The sequence below is a fragment of the Phodopus roborovskii genome, unplaced genomic scaffold (genome assembly GCF_943737965.1).
Source record: "Phodopus roborovskii unplaced genomic scaffold, PHOROB, whole genome shotgun sequence".
Classification (NCBI taxonomy): Eukaryota; Metazoa; Chordata; class Mammalia; order Rodentia; family Cricetidae; genus Phodopus; species Phodopus roborovskii.
In genome coordinates, this window is record NW_026125804.1 from 65,148 (window position 1) to 85,332 (window position 20,185).

The 20,185-nt window shown below is 40.2% G+C and overlaps 1 protein-coding gene and 1 pseudogene across 1 annotated transcript in view; both read left to right on the forward strand.

Moving 5' to 3' along the window:
* Fam120c (family with sequence similarity 120C) overlaps nucleotides 1–5,582 on the forward strand; it is a 60,760-nt gene extending 55,178 nt beyond the window's left edge. Inside the window, exon 13 of the mRNA XM_051178671.1 lies at nucleotides 913–5,582. Coding sequence (XP_051034628.1) covers nucleotides 913–1,164 — 252 coding nt within the window. The 3' untranslated portion in view covers nucleotides 1,165–5,582. The remainder of the gene's footprint in view (nucleotides 1–912) is intronic.
* A 2,723-nt stretch (nucleotides 5,583–8,305) lies between these two features.
* LOC127217702 (E3 ubiquitin-protein ligase RNF168-like) lies at nucleotides 8,306–18,533 on the forward strand (annotated as a pseudogene).
* Nucleotides 18,534–20,185: the final 1,652 nt, after the last annotated feature.

The window sequence follows — 20,185 nt, forward strand, 5'->3', positions numbered from 1 at the left end:
GCCCAATTTTCAGGGGGAGGAAGGGGCATCCATAGGGTCTATGATCAAACAGTGTTGTACAGACTTTGGAGCTAGGTGATTTAGTTTTGCACCCAGTTCTGCCCTTTCAATTCTGTAATCTTAGGCAAGTTTTTCTATATTTACCTGATTTGTAAAATGAGAAAGTTAACAGGGCTGGAGAGATGGCTCAGTAGGTAAAGAGTACTTGGGTACCAGAGGACCCAGGTTCAATTCCCAGCACCCACATGGCAGCTCACACCTGTCTGTAACTCCAAGATCTGACACCTTCACACAGACAATGTCCACATAAAATAAAAATAAATAATTTTTTAAAAAGTGAGAAATTTACAGGACTATGAGGATTAAACAAGGTGATATCTGTAAATAATTTAGCATTAGTTAAAAATCAGTTATTTATAACAAATAGTACAATTATAAAATTGTGAGATATTGCTGTAGATCTTCTGATTTTCTCCCCATTGTTTTTCCCCATTTCTTTGTAATTTGCTCTTCTGATTATCAGTATTTAGTCAGTGTTGTCTAAGAGTTGAGCATATAGAGGCTGAACCACGTAAAATACATTCCCAGCTGTTCTACTCTATCTTAAGGAAGTTGTTTTAACTTTCCTGTTCCTCAGCTTCCTCATCAGTAAATGGGCCATGATAATATATACTATTTTAGTCACTGTAAGTATTAGAAAAATATGTTTTAAGGCAATGTGAGTGGTAGTTGTGTCATCATTGTATCATCATTGCTGTTGGATTGCACTTGTTAGGACACTATCAAAATGTTGGACCTTTAGCCTTTCTGCCATTTCTAAAGAATTTCTTTAGACTACCTTGTGAACATGATTAGGGAAGCCCAGGCAGTTTGGGATTACCATTTCCACCAAGTACCTCTTGTTTTTGACAGGGCTCTTCATCAGATGGGATTTCTAAATCCACGGAGCTCCATCAAAGTCGGGCCCGCTCACAGGTGAATGGAAACAATAGCACATTGATTGTGGAAGAGAAGAGCGATCTTCCAGCTCCATCACAATGTGCCTTATCCAGAGACAGTGACGTGTGTAATAATGATGACCACTGCCTCCCCGAGAAGGATGGAGAGAAGAACCATGTGCAAGAGCAAGAGCTAGAAACTGTGGCCCAACAGAAAGAGGAGTGACAAGCTGAAGATAGCTTCATTTGTCAGGGAGAGGAGAAAACTATACTTTTCTGATTCTAGGCCCAAGTTAGAGGAGGACATAAATATTTCCCCTAGATTTATCCAGGAGTGTAAGGGGATAGGTATTTATTGCATTCGTTTTTTCTTCCCTATTTTCTCTGGCTCCAGACTTAGAACCTGGGAGATTTCTTGTTAAAGATGAATAGCAGCAAGTCTAAACTCAGACTCTCAAATACACAGCACCAAAATGTTCCTTCTATCTCCTGGAAGTCTAGTGAGGCAGTAACAGTGAGAAAGCAGATGTTATCACATAAGTCCTATTGGAAAGTTCTGGTGTTGGTTTTCTGAGTATTCAGTGTGATACTCATTTATAAACTTAAGTGATGAATATGGGGTTGAAAGGTAAGCTGCCTATGGCTTCCTGATGTTTTGGTCTTTAAGGTAATGGAACCATGATACCTAGTCACTATCCTTTCTCTTTCCTATAATTTACCTCCCCTAGGATTTTTTGTACCACCTCTAGCTCTGGCCTGACAATCAGATAAGTAGATGTTTTCAAGGAAGTAGACAGTGTTGGTTCGGATTATTTTATTTAATTTTTTATTTTATACACTTAAAAATACTACAATGGCCTTTGTACTGGGAGATTCAAGTGAGTCAGTAGTACCGGGCAGATTTTTCCTGCCTCCCAACCAGTGCATTGTTTATAAAATAGAAGATATGGTGCAGTTCACCCACTATCTGCTGCCCACACTCTAAAAGGGTGGGAATCAATGTTAAGAAACTGAGTACAAAAGGGACTCAAAAGACTCTATGTGTGTGTACATGTGTATAGGTGTGTGTGTGGGTGTATATATGAACATGTGTATCTATATGCATACACATACCCTTTATATAAGAGACAGATCTATTTATCTATACATATTTTATATATATAAATGTGTGTATACAGATATATATACACATACATACATGGTAAAGTTCCAGAAGATTTACTGAATTTCCCAGAAATGCTTCCACTGCTATGGAATGGTGGGTTTCAAAAGACCATACTTTAAATCTGAAATCCTTGCTAAGTCATAGCCTATCACAATTATGAGAAGATGGGCTACTCTAAATCAGACACAAAATACTTTCCAGAGATTGCCTGTTCAGAACAACAAATACTTCACTTTGAACAGAGCCCTCACATCCCATATGGTGAGACTAGGAGGGTGAAGTGGGATTGGGAAGAGCTGCACATTTTTTATGAAGGTTTGGAGATTGAAAAGGGATAGGAAGTAATTTTACCATTTGAAAGGGCTTTCAGCCAATTTGGAAGAAATTTCTTGTGGAACTCCAGGATCAAATTGGCTTCAGGCAAGAATTGATTGACATAAATTTAAGGAGGGAAAACTAGCATTGGAATGATGGGGTGGGGAGATGTGAGGAAAATTGGACAATTTGATTTTACATGCTTAGATTGTTTCATTTATTCATTGACATTTTGACTACAGGATCTTTTCATTTGCTTTGCAAGGAAGATGTCAGAGAACTTGGCCTGGGATTTGAGAGGTATTCTATAAAAAATTCTCAGTCCCTGTGGTGCCAAGACCTGCCCAGGATATAATGGCTCTTCCTCCTTGCTAGAGATAATCTTAAGAAAGCCTTGATTTCCAGTTTCCTTCATTTTGGGCAGCCAAAATTCTAGAGACGGAAACATGGCTTGTAACAAACTAGTAGTGTATCTTCATTCAGGAATTGAGGCTTCTAGCCGCACACATCTCCTTTTGGACTTTGATATTCTTGCCCAAGAAATATCATTTCTAACAAGAATATAACTGACTAGACTCCTAGCAGGGTTCTCTCTTTTGGGGGAAAAAAAAACCATGCATCTTAACCTACAACAGATCCTTGGTGATTTTTTTCCAGACAACCAGAAGGCTATGTTTGCTATCTGCCCATTCTGTCTCAAGAAACTAAAATGTCTCGGGGTTTTTAACCTGAGTCTAGCCCAGTTTAAGAGAACTCACAATTTTCTGGGGACAGGAGCTCAGGTATGCCTTGTCCCTTATCCAGACATTTCTTAAATAAACCTAATAAAGGTGGCAAGATTATATACCTGACTGTATATAAGAAGAAAAAGAATACAACACTTCCTCTTTGAAATGAGCTCCCCTGATTGGGTCTCCTTTCTGATCTTGGACCTTCTCATCCTTTCACAATACCTTGAAGGTTAGGACTTTTATATCCAGTAAGGGAAGGAATTCATAGAAAATGTAGATGGCTTAGAATCACCTTTTGAACCACAAAAGGATGAATTCTTTGGAGTTCTAAAGGTAACCAGAATCACTGAGTGAGTGAATGGTTAGATATAAGAACAAATATTGAATAGGAAGTACTTGGAGTTAAATGGTAGAGTATCTTCAGTTGTTGTTTCTGTGCAACGTGAGTCTATCTGACACCATCAGGTGACAGTATTGTTAACTCTCACATCCTTCTCACAACACAAATTTATTTTATAGCCATTCACTGTGAGAGATAAAATTGCTGCTTTGACAGAAATTATTCCAGTTTGCCAAAAGACTTGCTTTTCCTCCTTCCATCAACCTCTGCTTCCCCCTAGCCAAGGCCCAGGCCAGAGCAAGTGGCTTACTTTCAACTCTGAATTTTGTCTCGATTCATCATTTGAGGTTTGGGAAGTTACAAGGAAGAACTATAAAGGGTTATATTCTGAGATCTCAGTGTATCTCCCAAAACACACAATTTAAAAGCCAGGAAAACCAAGGTTCATTGGAAGTCAAATTGAGGACTTTGCTGTACCCACTTGAGGATCCACTTCTGACTATTACTGATTGCTCTTTGGACAAAGTCATGTTGGAACCCCCTGAAATGACTGCTTTACCTCGTAGGGACACAGCAAAAACAAAAGCAACACCAAACCTGGTTTTGTACAGCCACTGATCTCCAAGGTCTTGCAGTTCTTCTGCTGATAATGTCTTTGGGTCAACCTGTGACTCCTACATTTTTTTAAGTGACCAGTCCTGACAGACTTCTGTTCATTTTCATAATTTTTTTTGTATGTAGGTAGGACTTCAAGTACATTGAAGCCCAAGAAATGGCACTTTCTTTGGCTAGGGACACTTTTTTTTTTCTCCATCTGGATTTTCTGACATTGTTGGCCAAGTTACCCTAATATTTTCATCACAGGAAAAAAAAAAAAAAACCAGACAAGGTATTAGGGGGAGGGGATGCAAAAATGCTTATGTATAATAGAAAGAATGAGAGTAGCCCTTTGGGTATGATGATTCAGTCCTTTGAAACCTTAGAAGGCCCCTGTGGGTACCAGTGCCACCCTTTCAGCCTCTAACCACCCCACCCTTTGAAATGACAGTACAAGTAGACCTCAGTTTAAAGTAGTTAGTCTAATTCTACTAAATGTTTAATCATTATACTTCTTCACTTTCAGATGCATATTTCCTAAATATTCTTGGGGTTTTGGGGGGTGTGAGTTTTCACTATTCCATTGTGTGTCCTCATTTTTCTCCTTCACATCACTTTGGCTTCTTTTTTAATGTTCTCTATTCTTATTGATGTAGTCTGCTGGTACAGATAGCTCAGTGCACCTATTCCCCTTTTATTGCTGATTATCTTCAGTATTGTCTGAGGATATTTTGATGTTCTAAGAAAATGTCACTTTTTACAAAAATCATCTTTTCTAAGTTAAAAGCAAAATTAAACATCCCCTATGCTGGGGTGACCATTTCAGCTTTTGACATTGTCCCTGTACTTTTATAGATGACCTTTTTGTCTGTGTTGGTAGTAAATAATGGCTAGTGAATTTTCATGTAAATGAAGCAAGTTAAATATTTCAGATTTTATTAATCTCTCATAACCCTACCAGATCTGATGAATTCATTTTAATTACTTCCCAGAAGGGACTTTCCCCCTGCCTTTTATTTTATTCTATTTTTAGACTAACGTACTAGATTAAAAAACAAAAAAAAGCAAAAAACAAAAAAAAAAACAAAAAACAAAAAAAAACTTTAACTGCAAAGAGTCAGTGATTTTTTAGTGCTCCCTGATAAATGATGTTATTGACAAAAGTAAGAAATTCTTTTGTTGTTGTTTTTTTTTCCTGTGCTCTTGACAGTGTGTTTAGTGGATGGATAATGTATTTCTCTTTGCCACTCCCAGATTCCAAGTTCCCTGCCTTTTGGCCCACCTCACCACAAAAGCTCCATAGTTTATTAATGTAAGTTTGAGTGGATGCTTCTTGGGGGAAACTGCAGGACTTAATGAAAATGTCTCAGAAAGGAATGAGAATGTCTCAGGAGTTCTGTGATGGAATTTGATCTGTTGTTCTGTTAATGCTGATGGAAAGAAACTTACAGCGCTTAATAAAAGTCTATTCTTTTAGTTTAAAAAATGTAAAATGATTTGGAGTGTGTGAAGTTTGGTTTCTTCTCCTGTCTCTGGATCCCTTCCTGCAAATAGAGAATATTCTTCTCTCAACTGAGAAATGTTACGCAGATTGAAGCGTCTGCAGAGTATCAGGGCAAGACACCATGTGTGTGAAACATCAAAATGAAGAGCATATTTGGCTTCCTGGCTAACTTATTTATTTTGATGTCCCAAAGGCACCTTTGACTCCGCATTTTTCAAACTAAACCCATCCTTCCTTCTAAAGTCTGTCTCTCTCCAAACAAGACTAAGGGATGTTAACCTAGACTCATGTCTTTCCCTTATTTCTTCATTTTAGTTTGTGACAAAAATCTCTTGATAACTCATCATTCCTGTCACCACTCCTGTGACTTGGTCCAGCCTTCATCATATCTCATCTGGACCTGTTGCAGTTGTTCCTCATTCTTCCTCCTAACTAGATAACTGTAAGCAATAGTTTTCGTATAAACAAATGCACATTCTATGCTTTAAATCCTATATGTCTTTTGAGTCTATAAAAGATTCTATGGCAGTAGAAAGTTGAGGACAATTGTTTTAATCTACCATGCTAATGAACTTCCAGAATAGTACATCCTGGGGCTGGAGAGGTAACTCAATGGGTAAGACCAGTTACTGCTCTTGCAGAGGATCTGGATTTGGTTCCCAGCACCCTCATAGTGAGTGGTTCACAACCATCTGTAATTCTGATACCAGACAACGAGTCCTTCTTCTGATCTCCAAAAACACCACCAAGCATTTATTTGGTACACAGACATATATGCAGGCAAAAAAACACACCAAATAAAATTAATAACTCTTTAAAAAAGAATAATATATTCATTTAACACACTGCACAAAACTTCCATGACTCCCTCATTATCTTGCTGACTCTAGCTTCCTTTACTTCCATCTCTATTCCACTGTGGTGAGAATAAAGTTCACTTCTCATTAATTAAGTTTATAATACCTGTTGTATCACAAGACTAATCCTGGGGAGATGAAACACACACTCACCCCAGATAGGGTGTCCACAGCAGACCAAATTATGGATACCACCAAAGTCCAACCAGCAGGTTTTATTGGGGTTACTTACAGGAGGAGAAATGACTCAGAGCTAAATCACCAAGTCCCATCCCAACAGGGGTGACAGCTGACAAAAGCTGGGAACATGGAGCACACTGCACAGCCTGCAGGCAATTCAACAGGTTGCAGGATGTCCTTTTCAAATGACTGTGGTCTAAACCTCTTCCAGGCAGCCTAGCTGGTGTCTGCTACTTCCAGGCAGCTGGTCTGTTCTCAGAGTCTTCTATGCAGCTCCTCTTGTCAGAGAATGATTCTCAGCTGTCTTTATTGCTTATTGGTGTCAAAACACTTGGACATATTCTTTACTACAATGCAGATTGTAGATGTTTGAAGCAAAAAATATGCTGGCAAAAAGACAGACAGAATTTTTTTAAAAAAAATGATTGAGTGTAAACATTCATCCAGAGACAGTATTCATTTAAATATGTTTTCAAATTGGGCTTTGTAGGGCTGGAGAGATATCTCAGTGGTTAGGAGTACTGGCTGCTCTGATATAGGAGCTGGGATTGATTTCCAGAACCTAAATGATGGCTCACAGTCATGGGTAATTCCAATTTCAGAGGACCTGATATCCCCATCTGGCCTCCCCAGGCACCACCAAGCATATGTGTGATGGACAGATACATATGCACAAAAAACACCCATACATATAAAAAAAATAAACTAAATTGTTTTTTGAGGCTGGGGAGACATGACTCAGCAGTTAAGAAGCACTTGCTGCTCTTTCAGAGGACCTAGGTTTGGTTCCCAGCACCCAGGATGGTGGCTCGGAACTGCCTGGAACTCTACCTCTACTGGATCCTATTCTCTTCCAGCCTCTGTGGGAACCTGCACTCACTTGCACATACCTAGAGACACACATAATTAAAATGATTTTTTAAAAAAACAAATTGGACAAAAAAGCCAATTGAAAAATGAGGTACAGAGCTAAACAGAATTCTCACCAGAAAAATCTCAAATGGCCAAAAGACATTTAAGGAAGTGTTCAACATCCTTAATCATCAGGGAAATGGAAATCAAATCAAAACGACTTTGAGATATCATCTTACATGTGCCAGCTTATGTTGGAGAGGATATAGAGTCAGGGGGAAACCCTTCCATTGCTGGTGGGAGTGAAAACTTTTACAGTCACTTTGAAAATCAGTATGGCAGTTTCTAAGAAAATTGGGAATCAATCTACCTCAAGACCCAGTGATATCATTCTTGGACATTCAATAATACCTCAAGGACAGTTGCCAAGAATGTTCATAGCAGCATTATTCATAATAGCCAGAACTTGGATGTTCTCAACAACTTGGATGTTCCTCAACTGAAGAATGGGTAAGGAAAATGTGGTACATTTACACATTGGAGTGCTACTCAGCTGGAAAAAAGAAAAAGATGACCTCACGAAATGTGTAGGAAAATGGATAGAACTAGAAAAAAACATCCTGAGTGAGGTAACCCAGACTCAGAAAGACAAACCTGGATATTAGATGTAAAGCAAAGGATAACTAGACTACAATCCACATATCCAGAGAAGCCAGCTAACAAGGAGGACATTAAGAGGGACACATGGATAGCCCTGGGAAGGGAAATTACATAAAATCTTCAGGGTAAACTTGGGGTAGGGGTTGAGGGTAGTAAAGGAGAAGGGATGGGAGATGAGAACATGAGTGAATGGGATGGTCAAGGGGGAGGGATGCAGTGGAAGAGCAATGAAACAGGTACCTTAATAGAAAGAGCCACTATGAGGTTAGGGGAAAACCTGGTGCTAGGGCAACTCCCAAGCATCCATAAGGAGGACGTCAGCTAAGACTCCTAGCAATAGTGGAGAGGATGCCCAAACTGGCCTTCCCCTGTAATAAGATTGGTGAATACCCCAACTATCATCATAGAGCCCTCAATCAGTAATTGATGGAACCAGACACAGAGATCCACAACCAAGAACCAGGCCAAGCTCTGGGAGTCCCGTCAAAGAGGGGGAGAAGAGAATATATGAGCAAGGAAGGTCAAGATCACAATGGAGAAATCTACAGAGACATCTGAACCAAGCTTGTGAACACTCATGAACTCTAGACCTATAACTGTGGAAACTCCAGGGGACTGAACTGGGCCTTCCCCGTATATGGAAGAAAGTTGTGTAGTGTGGACTATCTGCGTGGCCCCTGGCAGTAGGACCATGACACAAACCTGGTACATGAGCTAGCCTGTTGAAGCCCATTCCCTATGGTGGAATGCCATGCTCAGCCTTAATGCATGGGAGAGGGGCTTGGCCCTGCCCCAACCTGTTGTGTCTGACTTTGTTGACTCCTCATGGGAGCCCTTACCCATGAGGAGGAATGGACTGGGGTGGCCTGGTGGGGGAGAGAAGGGAGTGGAAAGAGGAGTGGAAGGGAGAACTGTGGTTGGAATGTAAAGTGAAATATAAAAGAATAAATTCTTTTTTAAAAAATTAAAGAGTGCTAATAAAATGGATTCCCACCCCTCCCCCCAAAAATTGAGATTTTGGGAGCTGGATTCATGGATCAGCAGTTAAGAGCACTTACTGCTTTTGCCAGAGGACCCAGGTTTGGTTCCCAGCACGCAAGCAGCACAGCTCACAATCATCCATAACTACAGTTTCAGGGATCCAATGCCTTCTGACCTCCATGGGCAACAGGAGTGTGTGCAGGCAAAATACTCATATACATAAAAAATAAATCTTTTGTAAAATTGGGCTTTGGGGAAAGGAAAGCAAGTTGTTACCTTTGAGCAATAGCAAGGTCTTGGAACAAAATCTAAAGCCAAGACTCTAGGGCACACTCATCACTACTTCTGCTGAATAGCACTGGCTTAGCGCTTTACCACTCTGTGCCTTATATGTACAAGGTATAAAAAGATATCGTGGAACTGAAAGGGCAGCATTAGAGGCCTGGCAAAACTTGTAAACATTGAAAATTATTATTTATAACATACTTGGTTTTGTGTATGTTCACTATAATATCTATAGCTAATTTTCCTAGCCCTTCATCTTTGGGTGCTGAGTCTCAGACTTCCACGGTAAGAAATCTTTGGCATTTAGCTTTTAAAAGTTGCTGTTTATTGAGGACCTGTGATGAACATAGGTTTGGGCCCTTGAAAATTATCCCTAATCATCCACTTTACATGAGCAAAAACATTCAATTATACCCAAATTCAGATCCAGCTAACAAGTAAGACTTAATATTTCTGAATGGAATAGTGGTCTAGTATTCCTGTTACAAGGTGGTAGGGATTATCTAGTCAAAGCTACCTAGTATATTTGACTAAAATATTTCTGTTTACTCAGTTATTCTTTCCTCTCTTGGAAATTAAATTGATATTTTTTCCATTGGGAACCTGCTCTTTGGAGATAGAGGTGACTTAATCATCAGTCATGTAGTTTTACTTCCTCTAGTACAAGCATGGAGTGATATATGGCCAAGCAAGGCCAATTATAGTGCCTTTTCATGAGCTTGAGGGATAAAATAAAGGGTGAAAATCTCTCTCCCAGTATCACAAATATTAGAAATAAGTGAGCACAGAACACTGATATATATCTTCTTCAATGAATCTCTTTATTTGTGTATGAGAAATGCAAAAGTCCCTGAGTCCCTTACTAGCACATTGAGAGGGACAGAAAGTTCTAGGCACTTTGCATGTTTCACTTTGTTGTTCAATTCTTACAATTCTTAATAATCTCTAACTGTAGAAAAATCAGAATGCATTGGTCAGACCAGCCTTTGATGACCTCCAAATCTCTGACTTACCCAAGGTATACATACTCTCCCATTGAGCTGTACACACAATTACTCTTTTAAAAAAATCAAAATGTATCTCACTAAGTTGCCCTAAGTTGAACTTGCTTTACAGCCCAGGCTAGCCTTTAACTTGTAATCCTGCTGCCCAAGCCTCTTGAGTAACTGGGATTACAGACCTCGCTACCAGGCCCAACAAAAGTTTACTACTTGTGGTATTTGTCTAACATGGATTAATAGGCCAAGTGTGTCCCACATTGTCACTTGAGACTCAGCCTAATAGAAGCTCCATCTACTGAGCTAGGCAACGGCATATGACCAAAATCTACATTTGCTTCTAAAACATTAAAGTATAATACTATACCCAAAAAGAATAGAACTGAATAAATTTGGTTAGTTGAATCCCAAGAAGAGATTACACAAATCTGTGTAGGCTTGATTCATCACCATTTAGTCATTGCTATTACTCAGCCTCTTGTGCCTTTGTATGTGAAGTTAAGAATATAACAACAGCCAGGCAGTGGTGGTGCAAGCCTTGATTCCCAGCACTTTGGAGGCAGAGTCAGGTGGATCTCTGTGAGTTCAAGGCCAGCCTGGTCTACAGAAGAACTTCCAGGACAGCCAGGACACAGAGAAACCCTGTCTTAGGGGTGTGTGTGTGTGAGAGAGAGAGAGAGGGAGGGAAGGAGGGAGGGAGAAAAAGAGAGAGAGAGAGAGACCCATTCTTTTCCACTGGAGTGATAAGTAATCCTCTTGTGGTCAGGAGTACCTATCCTATTTTGACCAATACATTCTGGTAGTGCCTGAGATACAATAATAGCCCTAATAAATATAAGTTGCTGATTTTGATGAACAACTTGTCTATACTCCCAGAATCCTTCTTTTCCTATAATTGAACATCAGTCATCCCTGTTTAGATATGCTAAACAGTAACCAAACATTGTGTTTTAGTCAGTCTGGGTTTCTAGACAGGCCTTATTAGTTGAATCACATCCATTTCCTCAAACCCTAGCTTCCGTAATATCCCATCCTCTTTCCATTTAGTTTAGTAACTTGCTATTTTTGTTGTTGTTTCTTTTGTTTTGTTTAAGACAGGTGCTGGAACCTTATAGCTCAAGCTAGTCTCCAACTTGTAGCAATCCTTGTGCCTCAGCTTCACAAGTGCTAGGATCACAGGTCTGTGCCACCATGACTGGCACTGGATTTTGTTTTTATTACTACATTTTCATTTTTGGCTTTTGTTGTTGGGTTTTTTTGTTTGTTTCTGACTAAATAACTGTTTTGAAACTGAGTTTCCTCTCTATCCTCTATGGCCTCATAATCTTACTGCCATTTTCTATTGCATGTTGAGATTAAACCTATGCTATTTCACCATGCTTACTTCTTGTTTTCTTTTTAAATAGAATTATGGCACATATAATTATATCTGAATAATGTATTGTTTCACTTCATGTCCAATTTTAAGTGTGACTTTGTAACCTTTTGAAACTTTCTTTTAAAACTCAACCTGATTTCTCTAACACTCAGATGTGTTCTTCTATGTAACTATAGTTAATTAATTTTCACTTCTGTATAGTATGTCACTATGCCATAATTTACCCATTCTTCTTTCCAGTAAAAGTATGTGTTAAGCCAGGTGGTGGTGGCATATGCCTTTAATCTCAGCATTAGGAGGTAGAATCAGGCTGATCTCTTTGAATTCAATACCAGCCTGGTCTACACAGGGAGTTCTAGTGTGGTGATATCTTGTTTGTACAAATAAAACCTGTCTGAAGGTCAGAGAAGTCTGGAGGTCTAGACAGACAGACAGACAGGAGGTGAAATAGCGGGCAGAAACAGGATATAAGTAGGGAGAAACAGGAACTCGCTCTTTTGTCTACTGAGATGCTAAGGAGGTAAGGTGTGGCAGTGGCTTGCTCCCTCTTCTCTCTGATCGCTCAGCATTTTTCTCTATATATGACTCTGAGTTTTTATTACTTAGACCAATTAAGAACTCCATTGACATTCCAGGACAGCCAAGTATACCCAGAGAAATCCTCCCTTAAAAAAATCAAACAAAAGAAATATGCTATTTTCATTAACATGATAAAGCCTTTTATTTATTTTTTTGTTTGGTTGGTTGGTTTTAGTTTTTTCAAGACAGGGTTTCTCTGTGGCTTTGAAGGCTGTCCTGGAACTAGCTCTTGTAGACCAGGCTGGTCTTGAACTCGCAGAAATCCGCCTGCCTCTATCTCCCGAGTGCTGGGATCAAAGGCATTCACCATCACTGCCTGGTGATAAATCCTTTTAAACATCTCTCCTACAAAGGAAGTATAGCATACAAATTTTCACCTTTATAAGGTAATAATAATTGTGTTTCAAAAAGATAGTTTCACAGATAATTTTGAGAGTAATACAAATGAGTAGATTTGAAAACACTTTCAACACATTAAGATGTAGGTGAGATGCTGGTTTTTAAGTCCAAAGTAAAATCCATTTGAATACTGGTTTCAGGACCAGAAAGACCAAGACATAGCTACTTTAATAAAAAAGTATCTCTAGGATGTTCTGGGAAGATGAGTAGATTGAATTTCGAGTCAGATGTGTCCTTTCATGTATTTTCTTATATCACCACCAGCCTTTCCTCATTTTTTCTAATAACACCACTTTCATTTCCTAAAGAAATATTCTTGTTCTAGTGACACACATGCCCTCAAATGTCCTGCTCTCCTCAGAAAACTCATTGGAGTATTTTACTATTGTTTCCTTGGCTGTCATTTGTTTGTTTTGTTGTTTATACCTTAGAGGTTCCCTTCAATAATAGTAAATCTCATATAATAGACTGGTTACAAAGATGGGCATAATGCCATATTTTGCTGGCTATACATTTTGCAGCTACTCCCATCTAAGGAGGAAGAGTCAGATGGATCTCTGTGAGGTCAAGGCCATTCTGGTCTACAAAGTGAGTTCCATGACAGCCAGGCTGGCATATGGAGAAACCTTGCCTTGAAAATCAAAAAACAAAAACAAAAGCAAAAAGAGTTAACATACAATGGGCCAGAGAGATCAGTGGATAAGAGCACTTTCTGTTCTTCCAGAAGACCTGGGTTCAATTCCCAGTCACCAACATGGTGACTCATAAACATCTAAAACCCCAGCTCCAGGAGATCTGACACCCTCTTCTGGTTTTTGCAGATATCAGGGATATATTTGGTAAAGAGACATATGCATGAGGCAAAACACCCCTACTTGGAAATAAAATTTTCAACAAGAGGTAACATCTAAATCAGGGATGTTGGTGTAAACCTGTAATCTAAGCTCACAAGAGGCAGGAGAAAGGCTCAAGAGTTTGAGGCCAGTCTGGGCTACATAGCAAGTTCCAGGCCAGCTTGGGCAACAAAGCAAGACAATAGCTCAAATTGGATAGTAGGTAGGTAGTTGCCTGATTATACCCTTTGAGTATGGATTAATCCTATATTTTGCTTTGATCAATAGACCTGCAGAAGTCCAGTTCTGTGCCTCAACATTCCTTGCATATTTTAACTACTTTCTTGCACCATGGATCTAAACACCCTCCTCTCTCTCTTTCTCTCACTGTTTTTTTTTTTTTTCTTTTTTGAGGCAGGGTTCCTCTGTGTGACAGTTCTGGCTGTCCTTGGATTGGCTCTGTAGACCAGGTTGGCCTCAAACTCAGAGAGCTGCTTGCCTCTGCTTCCTGAGTGCTGAGATAAAAGTGTCACTACTAAGGCCTTACCTCTCAACACTGCCCCAATGAGTAATGAAAGTTCCAAAGCAAGACGTTTACAGAGTCACAACCAAGCCATAGCAGAGCAAATGCAAACTATTTAATCATTTTTAGCACTATAAGTAAATTATTAGGAAGAAAAAAGTGGAGAATGAATGCTGAGGAAGTACTACAGAAATTACAATATCCAGTTGAGGATATGTACACATACTATTTTAATGCATATTGCCACCTGTACCTCAAAGCATTATACTCACAGTCCTCCACCAGCAGAACATAAAAGTGGGTTTCCTTATACCATCCCTAGCCACAGATCTGAAAACATTTCCTAATCTAATATGAAACATATTTTATAGTTCTGATTTATGTTTGTTTTCTTTTATTTTGGGGGGTTGTTGAGACAGGGTTTATCGGTGAAACAGTCCTGGGTGTCCTGGAACTCACTCTGTAGACCAGGCTAGCCTTGAACTCACAGAGATCTGCCTGCCTCTGCCTCATAAGTGGTGGGATTAAAGTCATGTACCACCATTGCCAAGCAATTTATATTTTTTTAAAATTATGAAAAGGTTTAAATACCAAGTCTGTGGTGACGTGTGTTTATTTTTCTCGAAAAGATTTGCTTATTGTTTTGGTCATTTACTATTGGGTTTTGACATTTTCTTTTTAATACTTTGCTTTATATGTATGGGTGTTTTGTCTGCCATGTCCTTCTGTGTACCAGTTGAATGACTGGTACCCACAGAGGTGAGAAGAGAGCATCAGATCCCCTGGAAGTGGAGTTACAGATAAGCGACTGTGAGCTACCATGTGGGCGCTGGAAGCTAACCCAGATCCTCTGGAAGAGCAGCCTGTGTTTTTAACCTTCTCTCAAGCCCCAGGTGTTTTGCATTTCTCAGACCATTTTTGCTTTATAAATTGAAATCCTTTGTCATATATGTAGCCATGGGTGCTCCCAGCTTTACTGTTCTTTTCAATTTGCTTCATGGTATTTTTGTCTCATAGAGCTTTTAACTTTTGTAAAGTAAAATTCACCAATATTTTCTTTTATGAAATCTGAGTTTGGGGTTTTGCTATAAACGGGCCTTTCCCATTCCTACAGCAGAAAGAAGTATCTTCCTATTCAAGAATTACTGTATTTTGGGGATTTCCCTATCTCCAATTCTGACCACCCAGTGTTGTTCTTTTGCTGTTCTTTAGTTACAGTTATAAGGATAAAAGGTGAGAAGGGGTTGGGGGTGAGTGGTCCCGAGTGAGGGTCCAAAGAGTGGGGTCCCAAGGTAAGGGACCACGTGGGAGAGCATAGCAGGTTCCATAGCAGTTGAGGGTGAGGGAATAACAAGCCAGGCAGATAGAGCTTGAATGAGGAGTTTATTTAGAAAGGGGAGTGAGGGAGAAGGGAAGAGACATAGAGGCACCGGAAAAGAAGAGGGGAGAGGGGGAGAGAGAGGGGGCGGTGGGGGTAGCTGGTGGCCAACAGAAAGAGAGAGAGGGAGGGGGAGAGTGGGGGGAGAGGGAGAGAGAGAGAGAGAGAGGAGGGGTAAGGGAGGGAGGGAGCAAAAGACAGCATAAATGGGCAGGGTCTGACTTTTAAAGGGGTCCTTTACACCTGCCTGCAGACTAGTACTCATGGAACCCTGGGCTGACCAGAGTACTGCCTGAGTGCATTCTGCCAGGAGACAGGGGCAGGCCAGTGTAATGCCTGAATCCTTACACCTAGAATCATACTTTGGTGCAAGGGGTGAGCTAAAGATCCCTTCTTCTTACTACCAAATCGTTGTCTAAGTGCTCTTGGTGGAATAAGCCCTCTTTCCCTCACTGATATCAGTTGCTATCTTCACCATGAATGAAGTTGCCTTATGTATTTGGTTTTCTTGTGGAACCTATTTATTTCACTGATGTAATTATTTTCTTGTACTAAATTGCTTTAATAATTTTAACTGTAGTATTTTTAATTTATGACAGAACTAGTTTTATTTTTACTTCCTTTGCAGATTTATGTATGCGTGCACATGTGTGTACATGCATGAGGGTACGTGGGAAGGTCACCAAACAACTTGTCATAGTAACTAAGGTCATCAGATTGCATAGCAAGGGCTTTTATCCAGTGAGCATCTTGCTTGCCCACCAGTAGAATGAGTCTTCTAAGACTCATTTCAGAAATCTTATAGTCACGCTCCCATGTTTACTTTTCCAAGTGTATATTGATATGATTTATCAAGTCAGTAAAATTTTTAATTAATGATTTTTAAATATTTTGGGAGCTCGGGTGGAACCCACAATTTGTGTGTGCAAAGTAAACATTCTACCACTGAGCCATACGCCTGGAGCCAGTGAAGCTTTAGAAAAATAAAAGCCTGGGACTGGGCGGCTGCATGGACTGAAGGCAGCCTCAGCAGGAGAGAAGGGAGCAGGAGCCCACTGCCTGTGGCGGGGCCCCCGGGGGAGGGGCGCGGGGAGCAGGAAGTGCCTGCTGCGCTCCCAAGGAACATTCTTCATTCCTTCCCTTGCTGGATGCAGAGCATAATGTTCGCCTGACTTCACAGCGCTGCTTTGCCTGGGGCCTGGGTAGCGGCTTGTATGTCAGAGTAAACACCAGATCTCAGAGTAAACAGCAGACCGCTCGTGCTCTTTCTCCATATTGTGGTTAGCCTAAAGGCGACCCTGGTTTCTTTCAGGTGCTGACCTTGAGTAGGCCTCCTTAGCATAGGAAGATAGTTGCATCAAAAGAGGCCATCCCTTCCTTAGCCAGATGTCAGTGCCGGATCTGTTTGGAAATCCTGGGGGAGCTGGTGACCCTTCCTTGTAACCATACTCTGTACCCTCTGCTTCCCATCAACTATGGAAAAGGCCAACCTCTGCTGTCCCTTCTGTCGCCTCAGGATCTCTTTGTGGACTCGGTACCGCACCCAAAGAAATTCTATTGCCAATACAGACCTGTGGGAGATTATTCAAAAACACTATGCAAAGGAGGGCCAGCTTAGAGTCTGTGGGCAGGAATCAAGGGAAATCTTTGATGACTACCATCCGGATCATCTGTTGAGTGAACCTGGGGAGTTGAGACGAGAATATGAGGAGGAGATAAGCAAGGTGGAGGCTGAACGACAAGCCAGGAAGGAAGGAGAAAACAAAGCCAGCGATGAATACATACAGAAATTGCTGGCGGAAGAGGAAGAAGAGAAAAAACAACGGACGGAAAAGAGGAGACTTGAGATGGAAGAGCAGCTGAAAGGCGACAGAGAACTGTCGAGGAAGCTCAGAGTCAGTATCCACAACTACGAGAAAAACAACTTGGCTTCTCCTTGCAGTTCCAGAAAATCAGATGTCGTCACAAAGAAGTCACAACAGAAAAATACAAGCAAACAAAAAACCTCTGGCGTTATTAAATATATTTGTCACCTAAACTGAAGTCTGGGTCAGCATGGCCACATCAACCTGTGCATGGAGAGGATAAAAGCTGCATATCTAAGGAGAGCCACGTGTGGCAAGACACAGACATTGAAAAAGAGATGCCAACACTTTTTCCGCAGATTTGCCTATTAACTCAAGCACAAGCTTCACAGTCTTTGGCAGAATCACCTGTGTCATGGTTATGTGCCAGGGGTGCAGAACAGTGTCTTGAAGGAACACTTGAACGACTACCAGCCAACGGTGATGATGATGCTACAGATAAGCCTTCTGGTAAAATAGAAAATGAAGAGGGCTCTGTGTCAGGTGTGACCCAGTTAGCTGGCGGTAACAGGGCTCCAGAAAGTACAGTGTATCAATCATCTAGTAGTTGGAAAAGAGACTTCTGAAAGAGAAAACCAGGATTCAGTGTTTGAAGCAGTCCTGGATCCATGCTCTTCTGCAAAAAGAAGGAAGTGGTCCTCAAAATCTCAGATCAAGAAGAAACAGAAGTGAGCTTTACACTAAAACTGATAGGTTTGGAACACATGGTTTTTGAGAGACATAAGCAAGAAGAAGAGGACCGATTGTTAGCATCACAGCTTCAGAAAGAGGTGGGTAAAGAACAGAAGGTGGTAAACCCACAGAAACGATCCTCAGATCAGCACCAGTTGTGCACATCTTCAGCACCAGACTGGCTGCTGAGGAAACAGAGGAAGAATTCCAAAGATAGGATTTCGTAAAGCCAACTAATTCAGAGTATCCAAAATATCAGAGGAGCACAGAAGACGAACCCTTTAAATGCACAGGAAAGGATTCAGTTAATGGAAGAAAAATGCCAAGTTCTACTAAAGATGATTGTAGTAATGTATCTAAACACACTTATTCTCTACTGTCTAGTTAATTCACAGAAAAGTATTATCCAGATGTTTCAGAGATATACCAAGCAAAACATGGCTAAAGAGACAGTTCTGTATCTAGTAAAGCAGTTTTGCAAAGCTAGCTCATTTCCATCATAAAATCTTGAGATGTGTCATTAATTTCTGCTCAGCATGCACCCTTATTCTCTTTTCTAAAACATGGTTACAAAGGAAGAGTCTACAAATATAATTCTGCAAAAGTCAGTGATAAAGGTCTTTTAGAATTGCTTCTGTTATGAATAATGCTGTGTGCTAATTTTGACAGTCTTTATAGATATAAAATGCCTAGATTGGGACATCTGCAGGATCCATTCCCTTTCCAAAAGTCCATGTTTTGTGGCCTTTGTTTGTTATGAATGTGTAAGGAATCCATAAAGGTGTCTTCCATAACACTAAAGTAGTTATTCCCAGGCCTGCTTTAATCTAAGAATTCTAGCATTTCCTTTGATTTAAGGTGGACTAGGATCTGTTGATTCTCCTGGCATCCCTCCACAGCCTCTGAGCTCAATCCCGTTCTCCAGACAGATCCTACACTACTGTCATTGTAGCCATACTAAATGCAGAATAATTAATTGCACGGATAAAACCTTATGTAGCCACCTATGTTCTTAAGGCAAGTAACAAAAGACAAATTTTGTCTGCTTAGGTTTACTAAACGGACAGACAGCCCTCAAATGCTCAGAGATCTAGAGAATATGACATTTTAAATGTTTTATAAAAAAGCTTTACATGACAGACACACAGGCCAACTGCTAGCTCCACCCATTTCCTCCAAGGGACTGGTGGACACTGAAGAAACTTCCACAACAGTGGCATCACTAGCCACTAAGCAATCCTGCCTTTCACCTCAACTGTTGCAAAGGGCTCTTTGGACTGTGGACAAGAGGGCAGTGGAATCAACTTTCTTCAGGTTGCTAAGGCCAACAGTAGGCAAGTCTTCCTAAAACTCCGAATCCACAGGACCCACGCTATCAGCAGAAGGCAGATGTCCCTAAAGCCTCTGACCTCAACAACTGTGGAGGACTCTGGGAATGGCAGTCCATGTGACCAGCCAGTAAGTCTCTGTCATTCTCTAATCATTAATTTAGGTAAAATCTTATCCTTCTCGAGAACTCTGATGCTTTTGATGATTGGTAGCTTTGCCAGCTTAAAACAGCAGCCAGATTTCAAGAACAGGTATTTTAGGGTTTATCTATGTGAAGATAGGAAAGTGTAAGGTCAAAGACAGTAATGTAAGGTATATGAATTCAAGTAATGAAGTTCTGAGGATGGAAAAGTCTAACATAATGTGGATAAATGCAAGTTATTAAGGTCTCAGGATGGAAAGGTCTAAGATGGTAATGCAAGGTGTATGAATTCAAGTAATGAAGGTTTCAGGATAAAAGGGCTTAAGTGATTTGAGACATTCAAAAGAATAAAACATTTCTCATTATGCTACTGTTCATAGTCTTAACATTAATCAATAAAGTTCTAATAAGCTATTAATCCAACTCTGACATAATACTATACCACTATACAATAAATGCAAGCTCAAAATTAAGATGCTTTTTATTGTGCTAAAGATATCTGTCAGTTTTAAGGATGTTAATGCTTTCAACCAAATCATTTCTAACATGAGTATACTTCCATTTCTACAATGCAAATTTCAGTACAGATAATAAACAATGTATAAAAAGTCATGTTTCCACAAACTCAAAGGATTCTTACAAGTTCCAGGAAGTGAATCGAACCCACCCAAACAGGTCAGATTC